The sequence below is a fragment of the Gymnoscopelus braueri genome, assembly GCF_963280865.1.
Source record: "Gymnoscopelus braueri genome assembly, chromosome: 2".
Classification (NCBI taxonomy): Eukaryota; Metazoa; Chordata; class Actinopteri; order Myctophiformes; family Myctophidae; genus Gymnoscopelus; species Gymnoscopelus braueri.
This window is the reverse complement of record NC_137604.1, coordinates 23,992,088-24,019,584: the sequence shown is the minus strand read 5'-3', so window position 1 is coordinate 24,019,584 and position 27,497 is coordinate 23,992,088. Positions and strand designations below refer to the sequence as shown.

General features: G+C 41.0%; 3 protein-coding genes across 3 annotated transcripts; 1 reads left to right on the top strand and 2 right to left on the bottom strand.

Annotated features, from left to right (window-relative positions):
- Positions 1-3,393: 3,393 nt before the first annotated feature.
- LOC308074940 (uncharacterized protein) lies at positions 3,394-11,057 on the bottom strand. Its single transcript, XM_080414495.1, has 8 exons — positions 10,896-11,057; positions 9,309-9,646; positions 8,825-8,935; positions 8,395-8,517; positions 7,726-8,092; positions 7,263-7,322; positions 5,609-5,883; positions 3,394-5,177 (listed from the first exon to the last, which is right to left on the bottom strand). The coding sequence occupies exons 2-8, from the start codon at positions 9,642-9,644 to the stop codon at positions 3,753-3,755; spliced, it is 2,697 nt and encodes an 898-aa protein (XP_080270621.1). The 5' UTR covers positions 9,645-9,646; positions 10,896-11,057; the 3' UTR covers positions 3,394-3,752.
- Positions 11,058-12,559: 1,502 nt separating this feature from the next.
- Positions 12,560-17,029, bottom strand: hmgxb4b (HMG box domain containing 4b; the record flags this gene model as incomplete). Its single annotated transcript, XM_080441604.1, has 7 exons — positions 12,560-12,663; positions 12,806-12,928; positions 13,391-13,768; positions 14,835-14,894; positions 14,994-15,115; positions 16,193-16,220; positions 16,889-17,029. 7 exons carry the CDS (start codon positions 17,027-17,029, stop codon positions 12,619-12,621), a joined length of 897 nt encoding a protein of 298 aa, XP_080297730.1. The 3' UTR covers positions 12,560-12,618.
- Positions 17,030-21,662: 4,633 nt separating this feature from the next.
- On the top strand, positions 21,663-27,023 carry hmox1b (heme oxygenase 1b). The gene is made up of 12 exons (XM_080451034.1): positions 21,663-21,785; positions 21,909-21,966; positions 22,756-22,867; positions 23,185-23,400; positions 23,553-23,825; positions 23,981-24,059; positions 24,685-24,742; positions 25,311-25,422; positions 25,609-25,824; positions 25,987-26,259; positions 26,363-26,441; positions 26,552-27,023. The coding sequence occupies exons 2-12, from the start codon at positions 21,917-21,919 to the stop codon at positions 26,677-26,679; spliced, it is 1,596 nt and encodes a 531-aa protein (XP_080307160.1). The 5' UTR covers positions 21,663-21,785; positions 21,909-21,916; the 3' UTR covers positions 26,680-27,023.
- The last annotated feature ends 474 nt before the right edge of the window (positions 27,024-27,497 follow it).

The following is a 27,497-nucleotide window of genomic DNA, read 5'->3' as shown; positions in this document are numbered from 1 at the left end:
CTTAAGTGGTTAACCTGAAGGTGAAAGATAGATAATTGAAGCCAGAATGGAATATGAACACTCATAATAATCCAACAGATGAAGAAATTACTTAGTTTTCTTTAATTATGCAGTAAGGAACTGTTGTGTTAAGTTGTGACAGCATAATAAGCAAGCAAACACATTAAAACTAATGTTGATAGAATAATGTAAAGAAATATTTGACTTCAAATCAAAGTTTGCATTTCTATGTAGGTTTTTTATTATAGTAGAGCAGATAGTAGGAACAATCGTTCACTTTGTGATACAAGCGTGAAAATTGGCATGAACATTCCTTTAGGTCAACTCTTTGACTTTTTTAATCGAGCCACTCAAAAATCCAAGATGGCGGCCATTTTTCAAGATGGCCGATATCTTAGTGGGCAGTTAAGTGATATGATGGTTTATTTGGTGATACAAGCATGAAAATTGGCATGAGCAGTCTCTGTGGGTCACTTGACAATAGGCCACCCACAGCTACTTGAAATTTCAAGATGGCGGCCATTTTTCAAGATGGCCAACACTTTAGTGGAGCATTTAAGTTATATAATGGTTCATTTGGTGATACAAGCATGAAAATTGGCATGAGCAGTCTCTGTGGGTCACTTGACAATAAGCCACCCACAGCTACTTGAAATGTCAAGATGGCGGCCATTTTTCAAGATGGCCACCACCTTAGTGGACTAGTTAAGCTTAAGAAATCATTTAGTTGGTGATACAAGCATGAAAATTGCCATGAGCCGTCTCAAAAGGTCATTTGACAAGAAACCGCCCACAGCCACTTGAAATTTCAAGATGTCAATCTTTAAATGATACCTTTTCTCATAGAAATGTATTGGGTTCCTCAAAAAGCTCTGTCAAGAGAGGTTGTTTGACTGTGTTTTGTCTGACTCCTCGCCCACGACCTGTCCAGTTTGGTAAGACCTGTCAGGAGTTGCCTCCCACCGGCATAGCTCTCAGGGTTCACTGAGGTAGGCCTAAACAAGCTCCCTTACCACGACAAGGTAACAGTCACAAGGGAGGATATATATATATATATATATATATATATATATATATATATATATATATATATATATATATATATATATATATATATATTGGTTTTTTTAAACTAACAGCCATTACATGTGTCAAATAAATACTAAGGGGTGGGGATACAAAAAATAAGATGAATAAATTAGCACAGTTGTGGTGCTGATAAGCACAGTTGTGGTGCTGAACGGACAGTGCTCCAAAATTATGAGTAATGGCTAATACTGAATGGCAATAGCCACGGAACCATGACAAACGATACTAAGGAACTAAACTGAAAATGTGCTTCACTGTTAGATATGGCAGTGGAAGGCAGTGGAAGCAATGTTACAAAGTAACAACTGAAAATTACACAGTAATAGACTAGATAAAAAGTAAAACATGATGCGTCGATGTGACGAGGGGAAGCCGAGCCATAGGCCTCCACTTGAAAACACAGAGGACAACAGGGAATAACTCTGGCAAAATAAACATGCAAATAGGTTCTAGCAGGGGCAACTACATAGGCATGTGAAACTGAGTCCATATCTGAAGCAGTTACACCTTCCAGTACATGCCTTGGAGCACTCACATTTGGTCAACTCCCAACAACTCTCCGCAATAGGTGGAAGTGGAGTCCAGAAGACTTTCCACTTCTCGTCCTGTTCCACCCATCGCCAGTCAGATGGGCTCGGCATTTGTGGATGTCGCTTCAATGCCTGTCCCCACACGTATCCAGCCTCATAAGAAGCATGTTTGGCATGCTCTTTGAGTGCTGCTTGAGTTGGTGGGATCAAGTCATATTGTCTTTGCTTTCTGGCAAAGAGATCAAGCCTGGCCTCGTTCACAGTTGTGACATCGCTGGACCGGTCATACATTAGATCTTCTTGGCCTCTTGACATGGATATCTTTGGTATCTTCAGTGTCTTCAGCAGATGTAGATGCTCTCTTTTGGGCCCTTTCCAGCTCTGTGTTGTTGAACCTAAGTTTACAGCTTGAATTATATTTTGCTCTGTTTCTTGTCGATGTGCTTTCTATGCCATCACCTTCATCTAGTCGGGTTGGACTAAGTAAGATAGGCAGAGCATTGATCTTATGAAATAATGGAACATTTCTTGCAATGGTATCATAACCAGTACGATCGTGCTCTCTGTTGAATAAACTTGGCTGAATGAGTTTTTCCTTGGTGACCTGCTGACAAATTAAACATCTGTCCCAGTTAGTTTTCAAAACTGTTATGATGGCTTCTGCCATGTCTGCAGCATAGGCAGAGGCCGAGGGTTTATCCTTTTACCACCTTTTACCAAGCACTTTGATGTATGGGATACAACTAAGTTCGTGCCTTAACCCTACACTTAGTTCGATCGTTCATCCAATGCCATTTAAATCCTGAGCGATCTGTACACCATCCGGTTAACTAAAACCCCATTAACCTTGGCTCGGCTCTCCCGTGCTGGCACAACCTGTCAATTCAGGTGCGGCTATCTAACTGTTTTGGGGTAAATTAGACAGCATTTGGGATACCAACTTTCAATTAGCTGACATTGAACCCCACTCTGAGTTTAACAGCAGTGATATATCACCAGTGTGCCCTGGTAGTGCAGATATTCACTCTTATCTAATCTATCTATGATCAACAAATCAACACAACTATATTGTGATGTGTTAAAAGTTGTTCTTTAGCATAATAATAATAATCGTATAATCGTCCTTAATGAAAAAAAAACATACATTTCTATGAGAAAATGTATCTTTTGAGGATCCAGGGGGCGGCCATCTTGAAAATAGAAATGTAAAGTGGCTGGGAGTGTTTTCTTGTCAAGCAACCCTTAGAGACTGCTCATGCCAAATGTAATGCTTGTATCACCAAATAAACCATTATATAACTTAATTGCTCCACTAAAGTGTTGGCCATCTTGAAAAATGGCCGCCATCTTGAAATTTCAAGTAGCTGTGGGTGGCCTATTGTCAAGTGACCCACAGAGACTGCTCATGCCAATGTTCATGCTTGTATCACCAAATAAACCATTATATAACTTAATTGCTCCACTAAAGTGTTGGCCATCTTGAAAAATGGCCGCCATCTTGAAATTTCAAGTAGCTGTGGGTGGCCTATTGTCAAGTGACCCACAGAGACTGCTCATGCCAATTTTCATGCTTGTATCACCAAATAAACCATCATATCACTTAACTGCCCACTAAGATGTCGGCCATCTTGAAAAATGGCCGCCATCTTTGATTTTCAAGTGGCTCGATTAAAAAAATTGATAAATGACCTCTAAAGATGATCTGTACCAAGTTTCACGCTTGTATCACCAAGTGAACGATTCTCCCAAAATATTGCTTTTATCCGCTGTACTATAAGCCATTAAGACGAAATAAAAATGATATAAGTACTATTGTTCACATATGATAGTTACTATCACTAAATACACTTTCATTTCATTACTAGATATATAAATGCATCTAAATTAGTATTTACATGCTATACTGTATAATATCTGTTTCCATCCGTTTTCTTATAAGCAATTATTACAAATGAGTAAATCAATAGTTGAAGCAGCAGCAACTGAGTTTATCTGGGCAGTGGTTTGTGTTTATTTGTACTGTGTTTTAACCTGAACAACAATGCATCTGTGAGAGGATGTTTCATTTTGAAATATTTCAAGCTCAACAATTTATAAACATTACCTATCTTATGACAATCAATTTCCTATCTTTCATTCTGTCTTCAGTTGTTTTTCTCCACTTTTCGTGAGTGATTCCATGCCTTCATCTACCATTTCCCCCACATGTTTTGATGCTTCATTCAATTTTTCAGTTTGGGTGTTTTTACCATATTTTCGTCTGCCCACTTCAGTAACCACAGAACCAGTCGTTGCCCCAACAGCGCCCCCTATGAGCCCCCCCAAAAATACTCCCAACATAAGACCCAACAAAGCACCTACTACTACGACAGGGATCTTGTTAGTGCCACTTCTGACTTTATCCCATACTGAACTCTCAGTCACTATTTTGGCCCCAGATCCCACTTTCCCCCACACTGGACTCTGTGCCACCCTCTTTGCCCCGGCACCAATCCCAGCTCCAACCCGCATGGAACCATCTGCCACCATTTTGGCTCCAGTTTTGGCCCCAGCCCCTACTTTCCCCCACATGGGACTCTGTGCCAAATTCTTTGCCCCAGTTCCAATTCCAGCCCCGACTCTCATGGAACCGTCAGCCACTATTTTGGCCCCCGATCTGGCACCTGACCCGACCTTTTCCCAAACGGGACTCCCTGCCACCGCCTTTGCTCCAGATCCTACCCGAGTAGAACTGTCTGCCATCAACCTTGGAACCTTCTGCCCCTGACACTTCTCCCACACTGAATTATCAGCCAACAGCCTGGGGACCATCCTCGCCCCGGACTCGACCTTCTCCCACACGGAGCGAAGGAGTGAAGGAGACAGCGTGGAGAGTGAAATCTCAGGGAGACTCTGCAGGTTCATGGCGCCCACGCTCCTCTCCGCTTCGCCCCTCGTTTCTTCAATCTCATCCTCTCCCTCCTCTTCCTCGGTTAGGGGCTGCAGGGAGGAAAGGAGCGCCTGCCTTTTAGTGCCATCCTCTACTCTATCTCCTTCCTCTGTCTGTCCCCTCTTCTCCTCGGCGATCTCCGCCTGCCTCTGCCTCACTTTGTCCTCGGCTTCTTGAAACGCGGGGGACGAATAAAACCCTCCTCCTGCTTCTCTAACCGTCTGCTCCACTTTCTCCAGCAGCTCTGCCACACTCCTCCTCTCCTCCTCCCCTCCTCTTTCCATCACGTGGAACCTGTCCATGCATTTTTCCACCAGTTTCAACAGATCCCCCCGCTGACCGGCGATGTACTCCTCCACGCCACCGTCTCCCGCCTTCCCGCTCTCCCTAAGCCGGTCGACGTGCGTGAAGAGGACCACGGTGTGTGAGCGGACCGCCTCGGGACCAAAGATGGCCTCCAGGGCCCGTAAGGCCTGCAGCTCGGTTCGGGCAGGCTGGTCCACGGGGACACACAGGAGGAAGGCGTGGGGGCCCGGGGCAGACAGTGCAATGCAAGAGGAGATCTGTGCTCGTACCTCGTCTGGAGTGCGCTCTGACTGGAACCAGTCCGGGGTGTCCACCGCCGATACCTGGAGGGAGGAGAGACGATTGTCACTGAGAGGGGAAAAAGCAACATCCCGCACCACAGTTTAACGCTACGAAGGATTTAGTGTGCCTTTGGCACAGTAAAGTCATCGGAGCATTAAGCTGTTGTGCAGACTTTTTCTTCCGATGCTGATTACTTACTTTGTCCTGCATCCAAGAAATGTTTATATGGACGTGCATAACATTTCCTTTTGAAACTGGGAAAGCACTTTGACCTTGAAAAATACAAAACATTCATCCTCAAAGGAGAAATGAATGCAGATTGACCAAAACCTGTCAGAAGCACGGTGATGAATGCCAATTAACAGTCGCAACGCAACGTGAGCTTGCAGACTGGCTCTTTTTAAAAATGTGTTTTCTTTTTAAAAGTGGTTAATACAAACAAATTTCCCAGTCACTTGATTGAGCTACTGACCATTCTTCCCGCAATCAGCGCCCTCCTCTTCTCACACTCCAGAGTGACTGCAGTGAGGCTGTCTGCCCACGACACAAACACCTTCTGACCCAGGATGATGTTGCCCGCTGCACTCTTCCCAGATCCTGACCGCCCCAGCAAAATCAAACGCACCTCCGGAGCAGAGGAGGAGGAGGAGGGTGGGGAGGAGGCAAGGGTGGGTGAATAAGAGGAGGAGGAGGTGGGAGATGCCTCAGGAGAAGATCTCTCTTCCAGGCTATTGATTCTATGGTGAACTGAAAGAGACAAGGAGAGACTGGGAGAATTACTTCAGTGTCTGTTACTAAACAACATTTGTAACCTTCATTTATTTTGCGCTGAAATGTTTTTTGACCTGTACTATTGCCAACGGTAAGTTTTTATCTTTATTCTTCCATTTAAAAAAATATATTTTGATCACATCCAGTATTATCATTATTATTATCTTGTTGTGATATTGTATTGCTGCAGTTAACACAGTCTTGCGGAACATGTCACACCAACATTTTGCTGGTTGTATGACTCAGAACTTGTATGACTCAAAACAAGAGAAAGTGCTCCTCGGAGCGCAGGTCTCCACCAGGTTAGGTAGGTTAAATTGTGGCCCAGCAATGTTTGGAATTCGCCAATCAGGATGGAATATGAAATATCTGACGGATCCGTCTTGATCACTTGACTATAGAGATAATGTGTACCGATATACATGATGTTTGGATAAAATGTAGAGTTAAAACAAAATATGTGTTGCAAAAATAGGCCTCCTGGTGGCGTTATAATAGGGCAATGTTAAAAGGGTGGCATTTGTTCCTCAACGTAATGCAAATGTGCGTGCAAAGTTTCACCACAATCAGATGCTGCGTTCATGATTTGCAGCATTTTGTTGAAAACAGCCACTCATGCAAACTTTAGATGTCAATCTTAGCCAATCAGGATGGAATATGAAAGATTTCGTGAAATTTTGATGAAATCAAAAAATGTGGTGGCGCTATAAAAGGCAGATGTGGAAAATACAGGGCAAAGGTTTTTCCTTGGTCTCTAGAGAGTGCGTATACAAAGTTTTACACAGATCGGTGCAGTTATAAGTAATAACACGAATCGGCCTGTTATAGCGCCACCATCAGGCTCATTTGAAAATGTGGCATTTCTTCCTTGGCATAGTGGGAATGTGCATGTAACATTTCATGGAAATCGCACGCCGTGTTCATGATTTGCGGCATTTTATTAAAAACTGGGCATTTCTGCAATCTTAGCCAATCAGGATGGAATATGAAAAAACACGTTTCGTTTAATGACTATAGAGATACTGTGTAACGATTTGCGTGATGTTTGGAAATGTGTTCTGTTTAGCAAAAATAGGCCTCCTGGTGGCGCTATAACAGGCCCATGTGAAAAATTCGGGCAAGAGGTTCTGCTCTGCCACCCAGGAAGTGTGTGTGCACAGCTTCGCTGCTATCAAGCCAACGGTGCCGGAGATTAGCTGTCCACTGACGGAACCACACACGGACGGACGGACAGGGTGCAAAACTCTTGTATTCTTGGACGGACAGGGTGCAAAACTCTTGTATTCTGGAATCTAATAAGTTAGAACTGTGCTGCAAAGTCACACAAAAGGAGTCAGTCAATTCCTTGTACTTACAAGTAGTGATAACTTTTTCAGTTGGTTTGACCTCTGATAGTTGTGAGAGTAGGGCACCATCTAGAGGGGGAAACATGTCATGAGAATTTTTTTTGGTCAACAAGCGTTCTCTTCTTTTCCTTGTCCTAGTCTAGACTATTGGCTAATTTGGCAATTCTGCAGCTGATGTGTTTCGATTTTTAACATCATTATAGGTGAACATTAAGTGAAAAAACTTGTAGATCAGCATAGGCTATTTGTGTTTATCTGTATTACTTTATTTGATTATAAGCTAAATATTGTCAAAAATAAACTGATTTGGGGCTTTAATCAAATCAAAAGTTTTTCTAATATATTTTTCACTTTTAATTATTCACAAAATATGGGTCAAAAGTCAGGACCAAAATCAGGTCAGGTTCTAATATAAAGATTTGGCCAGAGAATAATGAAGTTGACACAGTTTGGAACCACCATTAGTATTTACCTGTATTTAGTCTGAAACTGGAGCTCCTCTTGACCTGCATGCTGTCATTTTGTGACTGTGGGTTTGACTCTGGTGTGGTGGCTGAAAGGAGACCATTACCCACTGATGTCACTGTCTCCTGCACCTCCCCCTCCTCTCTTCTCCTCTGCTCTAAGGAAGTGGTGCTGCCATGTCTGTCTCTAACTCCCTTATCTGTCCGTCTGTCTGCATTTGTATCGTATCTCAACTCTGCCTCATTCTTTTCCTGCAGCATTCCTCTGTGTGCTTCTCTACGTTCATTCTCTCCTCCTTTAAAATTTTCCTCAATTTCTCTCTGCTGGGCTGTTCTCAAGTAGTATCCTCCATTCTTCTTCCCCATGTCCTCTATCTGTAAAAACAAATTAATTTATTTTAACATAAGAATGTCCCTTAAACGTGTGCTTTGGAATGAGCAACACTCAGATATCAATGTGCATAAATATAAAGAATGTGTTTCCAGCTAAAACACAAATGCACAACATGGTATTGATCCCAAAACATAACTGTGTAACAGATGTGACAAAACAAAATGCTCTTACTTATGATGATCTTCACTCAAAACCGAGATAGACAACATGTGACAACTAGATTTGTTTTATTGTGAAAATGTTTTAACCCCCTTCTCTGAAGCATCAGTGTTCACCCGCTTACCTTCTCCAGCAGTCGGCGGACTTGCTCCCGGTCGTGTCTTTGTCGATTGTTAAGTACGTGGTACCTCCCCCCACAGCGCTCGATCAGCTCCCTAAGACCTGGGTCCTCTTGCTGCAGATAGGCCTGTGAACCACAGTTAGGTATTCACGACACAAGCCACTCAAGTTATACCCAAATACATACACATACAATATATACTGTATACACACACACACACACACAAACACACAGTATATACATATAGTGCACACAATAAATGTTTTATGTGCACTTCACATTCCTTTCCCTGAAAAGCTGATTTATTTATTTGTTAATTTCTTCAGCAGGATGCTACTCCATTTCATTAACCTTGTATTTACCCTCTGACCTACAGGTTAACAACCACTGTGTAGGGTAATAGAGCGTTTTCAAAAGTGACATCAAGTGATACCTCGGCAGTCCGGAACATCAGGTAGTCCCCACAGGTGAGCAGAACCAGGGTGTGGTCCAACACCCCCTCACCAAACACCTCCTCTAGCTCCGCTGGCACACGACCCTCAACCTGCCACCATCACCACAACAAGGCATGATTAGAAGGAGAAGAAAAACCAAGCTTTACTTTTATTAAATTAATCTCTTACATGCGTGGCTCTGCAAGACACTTGCCGTCTATGAGAGGGAAAGCAACACTGTAGCCTATATCGGGGGTAGACAACCGTAGGCACAGATGCCACCATTAGCACAAGGTCCCCTCGCATTTGCGAGCCATTTATCTCCTGCACATAATAGTTCCTCCTATTCACGCAGCCAATCTTATTTAGTTTTGTGTACAGTACACTAGTTATACTTATATGAATGAAGACCATAGTTACACACACACACACACACACACAGACTTATCATATACTGTATATCATACTTGATGGACAACTAACCTCTGTGAACTGGCCAACTGGCACCAGCAGTAGAAAAGCATGTGGACCTGGTGACGTAAGTGTCAACGCCCGCTCCGTCTCCTTCCGAACGTTTTCCCCCACATGCTCCCCACTCCAGTACCACCGTGGTGCCTCCACCAAGGTGAGCCTCCTCCTCTCTGAGGAGCCCTGTCGTATCTGGCAGCTCCTGGAGGCATCAGAGGAAGAGACGGGAGACAGCTGGCCCAGGATGGTGTCTCCTGATGCAGTCTTTCCACAGCCAATGTTCCCCAAGAGGACGAGCCGCAGCTCTGGAGCCGAGGACCCATAGACGTTTCCACTATGGTCTTCATTCATAGCTAGAGGGAAAGGAGAGTGAAGGCAGGTGACATTAAGATACGATCAGAGATTTCTTACTGTGAGGCCCTGTAGGAGCGGAGTTGTCTAGAAGAGGGTTTTCTTCCACAACAGGTTTTGTGCTTTTAAAAACGTACATTTTACTAGGAACGCCCCGGCCTATTTGGGGTCAATGCTGTCGGGAACGATGAAAGAAGTTCCATTTATACTGCTATGCGGGACAAACATGACGTGAAGCCGACGGTTTGGACACATTTTGTGACATACACAAGATTCTGTGAATTATAGTATAGATAGAAGATAAGATACTGGAAATCAATGGAGGTCAGATTGCGTTTTGAAGACCTGCACATGAATCAGTTATAATTAGGTAGGTAGAATAAGGGCAACAAGACAGAGGGTGTGTTAAATGTATGTCAATACATGTGGTTGTAGCCTGAGGCTTGTTTCTCACACACGTAACCTTCTGGCAAATCACTGTAGTGGTTGGCCATAAATGATGTCATAATGAAACTTGAAAAACAGAACTCCACTGCCCTGAAGTAAGATTGCCTTCCATGACAACGAAAGCTACACAGAATTAAACACTACAGTTAGACTTGGAGGGAGTTGAATGTCTTAACATTTGTAATGTCGGTTGTCACTGTGCCAGTATGCAGCTATCCTGTCTTCAAAATATTTATCATTTTTTCAGGTCATTCTTCTTACAGTCTCCCTTTCATCTATTCTATGCCGTTTCATGTGGTGCGCCTGATTAAACAAGGACTGTGGTAATTGATAATGCCTCCGCTCCTGTTTAGCAGCATTTCATTTAATTAGAACACCCGTTTCCTTTTTAGATCCTCCATGGTTCGCATGAGTGAACTGTTACACCTTGTCAGTCAAGTTAAACAACATTCTATCTTGACCACCTTCCATTTAGATTGATATGCACAAATGCCCATGCTCCACCTACCAACACGTACACAAACACATCAACACCCAGGGCTATGAACGCAGAATCCCACAATACTGTGTTTCATGAAGTTTAAAACATCACACACCATTTAGAGTTAAATTTAGCCTCTGTACATAAACATATCCTCTTGGTCCTGGACACAAATGGCATGACTAAATCTGTCATAATGGCAAATTGTGTATTTCCAGGATAATGATATGGAATGTGCATTCCATATCATTATCCTGGAAATACACAATTTGCTATTCCAAGGATTCATGTGTTCACCACCCCATAATAAATGGTATACTCACTCAAAAGTGTATGATTATCAGCTTGTATCCTTGTCTTCTCTATTTGTTGTGCTCAGATGAACTTTACTGGAGCTTAATTGTATCTCACCCACTAAACACTGTATATAATATTTCTCTCTGGAGCAGAGGTTTATTTCCAACCACCTTCTACATTCAACAGCCCTTACAGGTGTGTCACAGTGTCAGAGTCACCTGTCTAGCCACTCCAATATGTCCACGCCTCATTCCCTTTCACCCCCTCCCTGTCTTTCTCACACACAGCACATTTTTTGTGCATTCATTGTCTTAAGCTGTTTATCATTCCATGATGGGGTGGAGAGTAGTAACCTGGGCCACATGTGAGTCACTCTACTCAAGCTCCACACCCATGTGGATTTGATTTTTTTTAAGGACCATACCAGTGGTCTGGAATTATTTTGCCCATTGACTATGACTCACAATATAATTGACGTTACTACCGACCATTAACAAATCATAATGTCGTTTGTTTGATTTGCAAACTTACTTGAGATGATCGAGAACACTAAATATCTTTGCACGATTACTGTCAAAAATACATTTTTTTTACAAACTAAATTCAAATGTCCATGACTTATTAAGAGCATAATTATATATAACCATTGACCAACATTGACTCAATTATTCTTCTAAGTTCAGTAGCATTTGAATGACTTGGATAAATCGGAAAGAAATGAAAAATAAAAAATAAAGCCATCAATGGCTATGTTCCTTTAAGTAAAGTTCATGACTATCAATAGCTGGACTGGCCCTGCAGAAATTACACAAGTTAGCTTGTTGAAAAACAAGCTCTGAATGGCAACAGTATTTTCTTCTTAAACAATATCCTTCTATGCATGGCAACAGTATTTTCTTCTTAAACAATATCCTTCTATGCAAAGATCAATACATTTAGCCAAGAACTGGTCCTTCACATAATGACCCACACACTTAACATTTCAAGCTTTGGTTAGTTTATAAAAGCTTAGGTTCACTAACCATAGCTTCAGTCATCTAGTGGCTAGAAGGGCAAACATGTTTTTACAGTAAATGGGCACTGTTGTCTAAAACAGTGGTTCTCATACAGTGGGTCGGGGGACCCATTTTTGGGTCAGATTATTATGGGTCGTGATAATATTTCAATAGATTTTCAAAAATGGTCCAAAAACAAATTTCTGAAAAATGTCAAAAGAATTTCAGAACACAAAATCCATACATTTAAAAAACAAGGTGAAAATAGCAGATCTACAAGCTCACAACATGCCGCATCGTGACATGTGAGCTTGTATATCTCCCATTTTCACTATTAAATAGGGCTTAAGTAGTTGATTCATAACATATTTCGTTTGGGAAACACTGGTCTTAAACACTTGATGAACTTGAGTTGAACAACAAACAACCTCAACATACCAGCTCTAAGCCAATCCAAATGTTCCTAGCACGGATCAAAAATTCTATTTATAGTTGACAAGGAAGAAATGATCACCTACTAGATATTCATAGTGTTCAAGGAAGTTCAATAAAGCATGTTGTAAAGAAAATACTTTTGAGAAACAAAAAATGTTGTCCAACATTATTATTGTTAACTCAAAGTTTACATGAACAGAGTGCATTGTACAAATCAACTGATGTTTCCTTGGGATTCTTCTCTAAAGAATAAAAAAAAAAACTTAAATATCTCATAATGTTCCAACTTGCTGTGTGCATCCAACAAGGTCTCGGTCAGTCACAAGCCAGGCATCACATAGGCGATGTTGTCCAGAGTATCAGCCTTAAAAGTAAGCAAGAGAAAAGGAAATAAGTAATTTCTCCTTAATCACACAAGGTACTGGCAGTCTAACCATTTTGCCACATATACAATACTATGTATATACATATAGGTCTTACTGTGTGCAAGTTGCAACTTCTCTCACCATTGTGTGTTGTGAGCAACTCCTGAGCTCTGGTATTTGTAATGTGAGGCAGGTTAGAGGAGCCAGGGAACACAGAAGAGAGTCCAGGAGCAAAGACAGGCCACCTGACACCCACACCAGCTTCTATAGACGTAGGACAGATATTAGCCATGTTCCTCTAAAACTTTAACCCATTAAGACCTGAGGCCGATTCTATAAATGCCTTCTAAAACCAGTAGTTCTCATTTTTTTCCGTGCCAAGGACCCCGAAATTGATACTGTATTTGGCCACAGACTCCCCCATCTGAAAATGTTTTGTGCCACAGGGACCCACAGAAGAGAAGATTTGTGTTAAAAAACTCAAAAATGACAGATGCTTTCCAGGCTTTACCAAGAGTAATGCGATCATAGTCATGTATAGTTGGGTGTCTTCACCAAATCTCACGTCTTAATTTGAAATCTTTATAACTTGCTATTGTCCAAGACATATGGAAATGGTTGAAAACATGTTGAAATCCAAGCTGAAAGTTTCCATTTTGTAGGTCCATTTTAAGGGTTTTGCAGGACAGTGTCAAAATTGGTCTTTTGTAAGTTCTTTACACTCACGTTGGTCTCCTGGAGATGTTGTCCAATAAGGGACAAGGACTCTCCCAGCAGGTGTAGGTGAGCAGCAACATTGGCAGGACCCAGGTCAACGTACTCTGGAGGAGCCCAGGCACCAGCTGTTGGGCTGCTGTCTGAGGCAGAGGTGGTGGGACAACACAAAGAACTAGCTGGACTACCGGTGTTAGACATCAATGCGCTATCTGGGTACTTCAATGGATCAGCAATGGGTGTCACTGAATTAGATAATGACAAGATTGGATACTCCAGGTGGTTTACTGGACTGGCAATGGAGCCAACTGGACTCTTCATGTGGGACTCGGCTACACCGTCTTGATCATCTGGATATTCCCAGTACTGTGGCAGGGAACCCTCATTTACCTTTTAAGAATTTAAGAAGCAGAGGGAGGGGGAAAAGGTTAATACGTCATCCCCCACCAGTGACGTAGTCCCACTTTCATTTCAGCATCAATTCATTCATTAACACTCATTTATTATTGTGCACACAGAATCTCACACAGCTGATACACTCCAATGCTCTTGCACAGCATGCCTATAAAATGTTGTAGTAGCCTAAATCCAATCTAGTTTCGTCAGTGAATACACAGGGCTGAAATACTGTGTAGCTGGACGCCTGGGGCCCTCCCCAAATCTGCTTTAATCATATCAACACGTGTGCGTGCTCTCTCTCCTATATAAAACACACATTTAAACTGAGACGTACAAACCCACACTTTATAATGTATTTCTTTTGTATTGCCAGGTTGAGCCTGTATAGCTCAGTATCATTAGCTGAACTGAATGAAAGGTTTACATTATTAATTGAGTCTAAAGCCCTTGCCAGGTACCTCTTTGTCATCATCTTTCTTTACTGGCATCACAATTTATCTCCTGGCATAGAAAGGAAATTCACTCCAACTATTCGTGTCACAGATGCATTTGGTTACTCATCAGATTCTGTGACCTCCCCTCACTGCAGAGAAGGAAGAAGATTTGGATGTGTAACTAAAATTAAGTGTAACAAATGCAGTGACAACTGAGACTTACTTTCCCACCTCCCCATGAATGGCACACTTTTACTAAAGCAACAATGAAGATCTGTCGTTTTCTTCCTTCTTTCCATCTGGTGTTTCTACACGTCTTGACTTGGTGATTATCATCTGTTTCAACAAGATCTGTAGTTTTATTCCTCAACATCTTGCCCTCTGGGGTTTCCACATGTCTCAACTTTGTTGGTGATATCATCTCTATCCCTGTTTCAACAATTACTTTCACCTGTTCTCCAGTGCCTGGTTGATTAGATCATCCTTGACTTGAGGCAAAAAGTCAGCATTACTGAGACAAACTCACACAAACACTGTATTAGTACCCCCTCCACTTTCGACGTGGAGAACAAAAACTTTGGTGTGAATATTGAAAATTCAGTTGAAAGAACCTGTTGAACTACCTGCTCAATGCTGCCCTCTACTGTACAAACTGCATGCAACAACTTGTCTTGGGAACTAATCTGCATGAAACAAAACATTTGACACAAGATTAACATCTTATACCATAGATGAAAAAATATAGAAAACCAATATAGTAACAGCATTAGGATGTACTTCACCTCTTTTTCTTCATCTTCTACTTCTCCTTTCCCTTCTCCATGTCTCCATCCGTCTTGTGGTTCATAGTTTGGACAGGCAGGGAGAAAGACAGCACACTCTTCAGGCTCAGCTATGTCGTTGCCTGCAAAAGGTACATTTTTAGCATAATAGACATACAAAACGCTAATTCCGTCACCATTCATTAACATTTAGCTACTTAATGAATTTGTTAAAAATACTATTGTACCCCCCCAACTCACCAAAAAAGGTCAAAACTAAATCATGCTGGTTTCATGAAATATGACAGGGATGGACATGACAGACATATTAAACCCAATTATCAGCCTAGTTATCTTTGGCATGTGAAATAGGACTGAAACTATTACTATACTATAACTAAGATTATTTTCTTAGCGATTGTTCTATCATTTTTCTTTTTGATTAATCGAATAATTGAGATTTTTTAATTTTTTAATATCATATCAAGTATATCAACAATACAGAATACAGCCTAGGGTTAGGTAGCCTTGTTAAAGCAGAATCTGTATGGGAACTCAGTCAAACAAGATAGACAAAAGTCAAGACAGACGAAGTCACAGTTTGGAGAAGAATCAGTGATATAATCTTGATATCAGGAGGAGATACGAGACTCTCACAATGCCAGTAAACAGACCTGTATTAAAAACCACAGCCCTCGAACTCAAAGAACACTGTGACTGCAAGTGACTTATACTCATCATCAAAATGGCAACATTAACTAGCAGTTGTTTACAAATGTTTACTTATTCTCCAAATTACTTTGACAGCCTTTACCAGATGGTAACCTCATCAGCTGACACAATACTACACACAAGAATGTTTTAAAGGGGGTGTAAGTGATTTTGTTAATAAGTGTTAAATAGATCTATTTTGATACTTTATTAACAGTTTGCAATTAGTACAGGTATGATTTACGATGATTGTTAAAAGGATAACACAAAAAGCCTTAGGGGCTTATTTCCATTGTGGTCCTGGACTCCTGTCCTGTGTATTCAATTCATTATCAGGGTCTACATTGTCTCCAGCTCTTATTAAAGCTGCACTATGCAACTTTCCTGTTCCACCCTGGATTTGAACCCAGGTCTGCGCAAGTGCAACTTAACTACTGCTAACAGGGCCTACCTGTTTGCTCTGGGGAAAACTTTTGACCTTCAGGTCCAAATTTGTGTCAATTCCTTACCGGAATGTTTCCTATTCTTCTTTGGTTCCTGAAAAAGGTGAAAGAATAGTTCAATACAGACAGGACATTACGGGCCTCAAATATGCACAATATAAAATTCCATTCACTCACACTAGCAATTTAGGTCCATTATTAGCAAAAAAACCTGCACCACCGGTCTAAAACAGTTGAACTGGATTTGAACAACAACCACAACATACCAGCTCTAAGACAATCCAAATAGCACAGATCTAAAATGCTATTTATGGTTGACAAGGAAGAAATGATCACCTAGTAGATGTGCATAGATAGTGTTCAAGGAAGTTCAATCAAGTATGTGTGCATGTTACAAAGAAAATACTTTTGAGAAAACAAACATTGTCCAACATTATTATTGTTAACTCAAACTGTATAGAGCGCATTGTGCAAATCAACTGATGTTTTCTTCAGTTCTCCCATTTTCTAACAAAGGGGCTTCTTCTCCAAAGAATCCAAACAAAACTTAAATAGCTCATAATGTCTTGGAGCCTTGGAACAAAAAAAGAATGAGCACCACAATTGCTTCCACCATGTTTCATACACAAACTAGTCTGGTGATATATAGACCGGACCCCTAAAACAAAGTGTATAAGCTATAGTTCTCTGAAAACTATATCACTACAGCCAGCCATTGCATGATGCATCCCATTATTTCATCATCTTCATGTCCAGTCCAACCTTATGTCTATTGGTGTTGTATTCCTGATCCTCCTCCTCAACACCCAGCTCTGTGTCATTCAGGTCCTGCATGAAGTCTTTGTAGGAACGTTTTCTCTCCCTCTGGATGCGCCCACTCGCAAGGCCCGATTCCCCATCCATTCTCATATCTGGGAATAAATGCTATAGTCCTTCAAAACAATGTCAACAGCATCATTGTCAAGGTAGGCATACACTACTTGGCCAAGGTAGGACATAAATGCAGTACAATCACCAATGTACAGTAAGTAGCCCGAGATTCTCTTCTCAAAGTAGGGGCCAGGGACGGGGACCCCCAGGGGCCCACTAAAATTGTTCCATCCACTATTTGAAAATAGTCGATCTACAAGCTCACAATGTGTCACAGCGCATTGTGAACTTGTAGATCTTCTATTTTATAAAACATCTTTGAGTATCGATACTTTACTTTTTTATTTTTGGATACTTATGCCACTACATTTCAGAGACAAACTTTGTACTTTTGACTCCACTACATTTCTGGGGTAAAGGTACATCATGAATTAACCAATTGAGGCCCATTTCAAATATGGTGAAAATAGCCAATCGACAAGCTCACAACACTTTGTGATGCGTTGTGAGCTTGTATATCTGTTTTCACTATTGATATATTTACAGTTTCTGGAAAATCTTTTAATTTTGGGGGAAAACCACACTGTAGGCCTATATTTTAAGCATGTCCAGTAGCCATGGTAGGCACCCTACCATGCCTACTGGACACCCGAGTAGGGTACTTTAACTCAAGTATAAATTTGACAGAGCAACTTTCACTTGTAGTTGAGTAGCCTAGTATTTGACCATCGATCTATACTTTGACTCTAGCCTTGGATCAAGACTGTCATAGATTTATTTTATCTATAATAACCTGCAAATGTCATAGAAGTCTGTCTTGATCCACAGGCTACTTTACTTGACTCAAGTACTGGGGTTGAGTACGTATACTGGCCTATTTGAGAACCACAGAAGGATATTTAACCTAATGTTGACGAGGTTATGCACGAAAAAGCATATTACGCACATGCTATTTGAAAACATAATTATTAACATAATTATTATATGATTGCGGCCATCACGCTGTTTAATACATCTCAGAATAAAAATATTGTAGCCATTTTTCTAACCTGAAGGTGGGTTATTTAAATGAGCTGAGCCTGCCCTGCTGCACAGCTGACTCTGTGTGCAACAGTTTGTTTTTAGTAGCATAGCCTACCTGGCTTTACACCAAGACGTTTTGTTGTTTTAGGCTATAAGTCTGTCACCATAAAGTTCAAGGTTTGACTCGGAGTGCATATTTAGCTGTACGAAATGACAGAGCCGTGTGACTACTTTAAACGCAGCTGCAGAATAAACACCCAAATAAAACACTGCGCAGTGTAGCCTACTCACAATTAATGTCATCATCACCTTCAGCTGTGTTAAGGCCTCTGTGAAAAGGGTCTAATGATATTAGTTGCCTACTAGGCCTAATTGACAACTTGGCTGGGTTTATCTATCATGTATTTGCGATTTATAAATGTGAAAATAGGCGCTTCACCCAGTGTGATGGAAAGTAGGCTAAATAGCCTAATAGCATAGCCTATAACTTTACCAAATTAGGCCTTCTGCAATTTTACTTTAATTGAGTCTTTCCATTTTTGTGGTTGGTACTGGTAGGCTAGCCATTACTCAAATCCACTACTACTGCTCAGATGTTGTAGCTTACTTTTTGAGTGGTGCCAGCCACTCCTATGCTTGACCGTGTGTGGGTCTGTCTGTTTGAGCATGGCCTCAACAGCTGCAGCTGATTGCAACACAAGGATGCAACCAGTCAGTTACACTGATTCAAAGGCACCACTCTCTTAACACTGGGTGTGATTTTTATTACTCCACTTTATTTATTATTATTATTATTATTATTATTATTATTATTAATTATTTGACACCTCTTGTTAATTTGCAGATTTAAGATTATTAATACAAAACTTAGTTTACATTATCCGATTAATTATTATGCATTATTATAAATTAAGCTACCATGAGCACATCAGCCCCACCTTTAGCTCTGCAACATAAAATTAACACATTAATAATGCATTACATTACTAGCAGAGGTGGGACAAAGTCCCTGTTTTGCAGTCCAGAACTGTTACGAAATACACTCACAAAACACAATACACTTTAAAAAAACTAATGCACCAGTCCCCCACCCCCATTATTTTCATCTTTATTTCAATAGTAATCAACTTTGCCCTGAATTATGACATCAGCCAATATGTCATCATTGTCAGCAAACATTTTTGTCATCCAACAGTAAAAATGATGAAAAATCAAACCATAATCAGAGATCAAAACTACTACGCAATGACGTGTAACCACATGGTACATGCAGCCATGTTTACCCTACAAGTCTGGGAAGCATTTGCCAGATGGTTGATCACTGAAGAGAAGGACCTGTGCAGATGCTCCAAGAGCCAATGCACCATGAAGACTCCGAGAGCCAAGGAACAAAGGAGACAGAATGTGTAAGGAAAATAACAGATGTCATCAACAATCAAATGGTCAATCCATTCACATGTGAAGAATAGGAGCTGATTAACCTTTCAACAAAAATCAGCATGATGCATCAGCATCTGCAGCCTGGGTGAATGACTGATGTGAAAAATGATTGGAGGCTCTGGCAAGAAAAAGACAGTGAGAAATTAACCCCAATAAAAACTGGCCACATTTGCAGCAAAGCCAAAAAAGTCACTTTATATGGCAATCAAATCTAAGAAGATCTATTAGGAAGAGAATTATGTTTTTTCTTGAGCTTTTGGGCCTGTGGATCCTCGACTAGTTCTATTACTATACCTTTATTGCCTGGTTCCAAACCATAGACCCCGCCCACTCTCTGAGTGGACTGCCTCCTGAAGCTCCACGCAGCTTAAGGCTGATAATCAGGCTAATACCTTTACAGAAACACATGTAAAAATGTAAAAACAATGGTTAAAAAACAATCTTAGATATAGTGTCATTGTAGTTTCTTAGATATAGACAATGGCATCTGTCTACAAACCAACTACACAATCCCAAGGTGACCACCACTCCAGGCATTGTAGACTGACCAGGGTCCTATCTTGCGCGTCGCGTTACCCCTTATACCTAAACCTTTTTGGCATTTTTTACTATTTTGAAAAACATATGTGAAAAACCGATTGTAAATCAGTCAATAACTAGTACCATTGTAAACCATGGTACCGGGGGACAAACTCCCTCCAAAACGCACGCACGCACGCACGCACACACACACACACACACACACACACACACACACACACACACACACACACACACACACACACACACACACACACACACACACACACACACACACACACACACACACACACACACACACACACACACACACACACACACTGTCACTCTCACTCTCTCTCTCTCTCTCTCTCTCTCTCTTGCTCACTCTCTCTCTTGCTCACTCGCCATTAACCTCATTCTAGTCACACTACTGAACTTTGGTAAGAATTAAAGTGATACATATCTGTCTTATCACCAGCTGGCAAAGTCCTAGTTTTTCTAGTATGATCTTTTTGGCAAACGTTGCATAATTCAACACACTTTTGCAAGACTGCAAACAAATGTTATCATTTACACTAGCCAACATGTATCCAAGCTATTTGCTCCATTTGGCACTATTAAGGTTGCATGCCAAAATGTCCTTGGACAAAATAAATGTTTTCTGGCCCCACCACAAAACAGGATCGATCCACAGATTGTTGGTGTTGTAATGAAGTTATTTATCCATTTCACTAAAATATACACTACAATATAAAGGAAAAGTATCACTTAAAGAAATGTAAATTGTAGGTCAGCTGAACTTAAACTGCACATGACATCTCAGCATTGTTTATGTATAGGTTTAAGATTACCTACAACTTGGATTTAAATTAAACATGAAAATATATGACTGATTGGTAAAAACATTAAGACTTATATTGCACTTGGACTTAGTGCTTGTAACATAGTAGAACAGGGATATTGTGAAATATGTCATAGCTATATACCTGTATCAGTGACTTGAAAAATGAAAAAGAAGAAGAAGATAACACGAAGATTACCTTGATTAATTCCCCTGGGGGGAAAGAACAGAACAGCCACTGTTTATAAAACATGTGTACATTGTTTCACGAGGTCAATGAGTTTCTTTGGGTGGATTTTCTATGGATTCAGTAATGCTTTAACTTAAAGTTACAACAAACTGTAACTGCGTTTGTGTTTAACATTAAGTTCTCACACAGTCATGTGATGTTCCTCAGTACCATGACTCAACGTTTCAATGTTGATACGTCTCCAGTTTCAGAATATTGTAGAGTCATGTTAAGAGCTAGTCCCTCCTCTTGCCCAAGTTGCCCTGTTCAATTATGGAATTCCAAGTCATGTTAAGAGCTAGTCCCTCCTCTTGCCTTGTTAAACCATGGAATTCCAGAGTCATGGTTAACGCTAAGCCCTCCCCTGTACTCCTTTTCTGACTGCATTCCTAAAGTAGCTTCATCATGTTAAGCCCTACAGCTCCTCCCTCTCATATTCTAAGCGCTTCCCATAGTTGCTGAGTCATGTAAACTGCAATCCCTTTCCTAGTACTGTTTGTTACCCCAAGTTGCCATGTCATGTTTAGCCAAGGTCCCTCCCCCTGTGGTGTTCCAAAGAGAGGTTTTGAGTCAGCTAAGCCCCTTCCTGTTTTCCAGCCAGCAGAGAAGGAGGAGACAAGAGAGGACTGGTATAAAAGAGGGCGAAAACACAGTGCAACCACACAAAGCACTAACTGTACTGACATCCAGAGAGAAAGAAGTCTAAAAAAGAAACACTAGGACCCTTATAACTGGTGAGTGAAACTATCAAATTATAACTCATACTGAAGTGCTTATTTTTCCCCCAATTGATTACAATCTGTTGTATGATGCTTACAATAATTGTTGAAATTGTTTGCATCTGTGCTCTCTCATAGATACAGATATGGAGGTAGAGAACAGAGCTCCAGCAGTAGCTGTGGAGCTGTCAGACTGGTAGGAATGAACTGCTGTGATTTTATTCTGCTTCTGCATTGTCCTCTTGTGCCATTTATCATTGCATATTATGATATACCATTTATCATTGCATATTATGATATACCATACGTATGACTTAGATTTATATATTAATGATTCAACAAGTTAAAGTTATTCCATGCATTTCTGCATGTACAGTAACTGTGCATTAATACCTAGCATGCAAAAGTTCTAATTGTTTTCTCTTAACACATGACAGGTAATTTTGCTCACATACACTGCTACAAAAATGAACATCAGAAGTACATTATATCCATGTATAGATTGTACCCTGGAGTAAATAGGTTACCTCACTGTACCTGCTCAATGCATCTCTGACACCTCCTTCTCTAACTCTACTGTTTCTGTCAATGATTGGGCATGTTTACCATAAGGACACTGTGATCAGACAGCATGCAGTGTCTCATTAGTCATTAGTGTACTGTTAATCTCTCAAGACAGATTTAGAGCTCCTGTGGTGCTATACATTTAGGTTTGATAATGATGTATCATGCATGTTCAAATCATGTATACTTTACAATGTAAAGTATACATGACATGCACGGTACATCATTATCAAATAAATGTATGCTTTGGAAAATGGCTGGGAATAATGTTACATTTACATTATGCCCAGCCATTTTCCAAACCATACATTTATTTTTGTATTTTATATTATTTTTTACATGATGGGTTCCCAGATTGGCATACTGTAAACATGACATGTTGGGTGGATCCTTGCTGAGCATTTTCCATTTCTACTTTTAGCGATCTGTCAGAGCAAATCAAGGCAGTGACCAAAGACAGTCACGTCAGGGCAGAGAACACAGAACTGATGCTGAGTTACCAGAGGGGACAAGTCACCATGGCACAGTATAAGGTAAAACGCCACACACACACACACACACACACACACACACACACACACACACACACACACACACACACACACACACACACACACACACACACACACACACACACACACACACACACACACACACACACACACACACACACACACACACACACACACACACACACACACATATATAAGTGCCCTAGAGGTCTTCACAGTTCACAGGTCCAAAGTGTTTTGTTACACGAACCCGATATGCATAAAAGCAGAAATGTAAAAAGAGACCTGACCATGACTCCCTCTCTCCCCCGGATCCCTCTCTCACCGTTGTTCCTCAGCTCCTCCTGTGTTCGCTGCATGAGATCTACCAGGCCTTGGAAGAAGCACTAGACACGAACTCCAACCACCCCAGTGTCGCACCCATTTACTTCCCCGCTGAGCTGGCCAGACTGGAGTCCGTTGAGAAAGACCTGGAACACTTCTATGGCCAAGACTGGAGAGAGAAGATTGTTATTCCTGCAGCCACTAAAAGATATGCCAGCAGATTAAGACAGGCATGTGACTTATTTTTTCATTTGTATTGTTGCTGCATTGTTTTGATTCTTCTTCTTAATTTCACTGCCTGCAATTGTGCTAACAGCTGTAGTGTATGTGACGATAAACACACTTGAACCTTGAACCAACTCTCCTGGTTTCCCCTACACAGATTGGCAAAGAAAACCCTGAATTCTTGGTCGCCCATTCCTACACACGATACCTAGGTGACCTGTCGGGAGGACAGATCTTGGGCCGAATCACCCAGAAGTCCCTGGGCCTGAAGAACGGCAATGGCCTGTCATTCTTCTCCTTCCCTGGTGTGTCGAGCGCCAATCTGTTCAAACAGCTCTATCGCAGCAGGATGAACAGCATAGAGCTGACAGAGGAGGAGAGGAACGGAGTTCTGGAGGAGGCTGTCGGAGGCTTTGAGTTTAACATCCAGGTAAGGAGGGATGAAGACTGGGGGGAGAGTTGGACAGATTTGATGATGATTATTTGATGACAAAGATTTTTCTGCACATGAATGTATATACAGTAGATAGAGGAACAAAAACCATAAGTGGCTTACAAATGACTGTTCTTGTTTTTGTTTTGCAGGTCTTTGATGACGTACAGATGTTGAGTGTCACGCAGAAGGACAGCCAGAGTCACACAACACAGTCCAAACTGGCCAATGGTAAGACATATGAACTATGACATTGTTATGCATTTGATTTGAAACATTTACATTCGTAACTAAGCGAGTACTGAAGTGCTTCTTTCGTGCCCAATTGATGATGAGGTATCATTTTCAAACATAAGCACGGTGTTCTATATAAGTAATCATATTTCATCCTGTGTCACAGTACTATCTTGATTCTGAGTTTTGCAGTTAGCAGTGCTATTTGATCATAATGCAGTGGGGGTTCGGGAAGGTACAGAGAAAACTCCTCAAATTGATTGACAAAAGAAACTCGTGTTTACATCTGGAATAGGAGCTTTTGTTCTATTGTATTCAGACTTTGAAGCTTGGCCCCCTGGGGTCAGAGAGTCAAATATTTAGCACCCAGGTGATGACACCCCCGTCTTGGGCTTGAACCACAGAGCCATTCTTTTGTCTTAATTTGAACGAATTAGAATAACCATTGTTCCTTTGTGAGAGTCCGCTGACTGGATCCTCCTCTTTAAGACTCCTCCGGGGAGACTGGTGTTTCAGCCCTTACACTATGGAAAATATACTTCAATGACAATCTGTTGCATGATTTTTACAATAATTGCTGACTGGATTGTAAAAATGCATTTGTATCTGTGCTCTCTCATAGATACAGATATGGAGGCAGAGAAGAGGGCTCCGGCAGCACCAGAACAGCTGAGAGACTGGTAGGAATGAACTGCTGTGATTTTATTCTGCTTCTATATTCTCCCCTCCTGCCATTTATCATTGCATATTATGATATACCATACGACTCAGAGTTATGTATTAATAAGTCAACAAGTGGTTCATTTCTATGAGTTACTAAGTTACTGCCTGCATTGCTGCATGTACAGTAACTATGTGCATGAATGCCTAACATTTAAAAGTGTATGTGTTTGTGCGCTCAATTTTCTCTCTGAACATATAATATTTGTATTAGTTGTGCAGGTAATTTTGCTCAGATTACCATACACTGCTGACAGGAAAATCATTAAGTGCTAATTTTACTTAAAAGTGTAAAAGTCATATCTGTGCACAGATTGTACCCTGGAGTAAATAGGTCACCTTACTGTACTTGCTCTGTGCGTCTCTGACGCCTCCCTCACTTAGTCGACTGTTTCTGTCAATGATTGTACAGTACATGATTACCATAAGAACACTGTGATCAGACCGCTTGCAGTGTCTCATTAGTATACTGTAAAACATGACATGTTGGGTAGATCATTGTTGAGCATTTTCCACTTCTGCTTTTAGCGATCTGTCAGAACAAATCAAGGCAGTGACCAAAGACAGTCACGTCAGGGCAGAGAACACAGAACTGATGCTGAGTTACCAGAGGGGACAAGTCACCATGGCACAGTATAAGGTAAAACACCACACACACACACACACACACACACACACACACGTCGCGTGCACTTGACTAGAGAGCTTTGCGGGTCCAAAATGTTGGCTTTGTTACCTGAACTGAATATGCATAAAGATGTTACCTGAACTGAATATGCATCTGACACTGACTCCCCCGGATCCCTCTCTCACCGTTGTTCCTCAGCTCCTCCTGTGTTCGCTGCATGAGATCTACCAGGCCTTGGAAGAAGCACTAGACACGAACTCCAACCACCCCAGTGTCGCACCCATTTACTTCCCCGCTGAGCTGGCCAGACTGGAGTCCGTTGAGAAAGACCTGGAACACTTCTATGGCCAAGACTGGAGAGAGAAGATTGTTATTCCTGCAGCCACTAAAAGATATGCCCACAGATTAAGACAGGTATGTGACTTATTATTTTATTTGTATTGTTGTTGCATCGTTTTTTTTTGTTTTGATTCTTTTTCTCAATTTCACGGCCTGCAATGGCGCTAACAGCTGTAGTGTATGTGACGATAAACACACTTGAACCTTGAACCAACTCTCCTGGTTTCCCCTACACAGATTGGCAAAGAAAACCCTGAATTCCTGGTCGCCCATTCCTACACACGATACCTAGGTGACCTGTCGGGAGGACAGATCTTGGGCCGAATCACCCAGAAGTCCCTGGGCCTGAAGAACGGCGATGGCCTGTCATTCTTCTCCTTCCCTGGTGTGTCGAGCGCCAATCTGTTCAAACAGCTCTATCGCAGCAGGATGAACAGCATAGAACTGACAGAGGAGGAGAGGAACGGAGTTCTGGAGGAGGCTGTCAGAGCCTTTGAGTTTAACATCCAGGTAAGGAGGGATGAAGACTGGGGAGAGAGGTGGACAGATTGTATGATGATTTGATGACAAACACAACCGTAAGTGGCTTACAATGACTGTCTTTGTTTTGCAGGTCTTTGACGACGTACAGATGTTGTGTGTCACGCAGAATGTCAGCCAGAGTCACACAACACAGTCCAAACTGGCCAATGGTAAGACACTTGGATGGTCATACACAGACATATTAATATACTTTATTTATTGTATTATACATAATATAATTTATTTTTGTCTCATATTTTACTGCTTCATATTTTCTCAGGAGATCAAATGATGGCCAAGACACTCCAGATGCCCATTATCATGATGAAGGCCTCACATGTCTTTAGACTGGCCGTTGGTCTCTTTCTAGCCCTGGCTACGGTCAGCATGGGCATGTATGCATTATAGCGAAATTCAACTACCAATAATTCTATTGGTCCGTCCTGAAAACACAGCAGTATTATTATAGTACATTGAAAGCCAAATGAATGCACTAATATTAGCAATATATTATATTGCTGTCTTTTAATAATGCAATATTTTTTGTACTGTTGTGTATATAAACAAAATCCTGTACATTTATTTGATGTTGACTATGCAGTGCATCTGTAGCCTGCATTCATGTGAGAAATGATCACTGTAATAAGGATATGCAAACCTTTTGCATAGTATTCTATGTGCAATATTTTGGATGACAAATATCCATTTGTGTAAATATGTTCATGTTTTAATATAAAAAGGTTTATATGAAAGACCAGACAATGTATTTTGTTTCGTGAACTCTCAGCATGTATAGTACCTTTCTCAAATATTCCACATTTGCAGAGCAAGGCATGATAAAGAATTTGAGAAACTTGAAATAAGTTTTCTGCAAGAAAGGTTTACACTACAGGATAATGTATGGAAAATAGGTACAATACAGGACTCTTGCCATTGGTATACACCTTTATACTCCTCTATGGTATGACATACTTGTATTGTTGCCACAGATTAAAATGTTTCAGTTCTCAAAGGTACTCTATCGCCATCATGTGGCCAGTAGAGTTTTTCATGTTACTCAAAAACATCAATGTATTTCATTGCCCCAGAAAAGAGTACAGGAGTTTGTCATGCATGTTGTTTAAAATGTTAATACATAAAAAATAATCTATAACAAAAACACTTAGTCTTTAAATCAGGGTTCTTCAACATCGTTGGGACCTTTAGGGAGTCCTCAGAGTTACTAC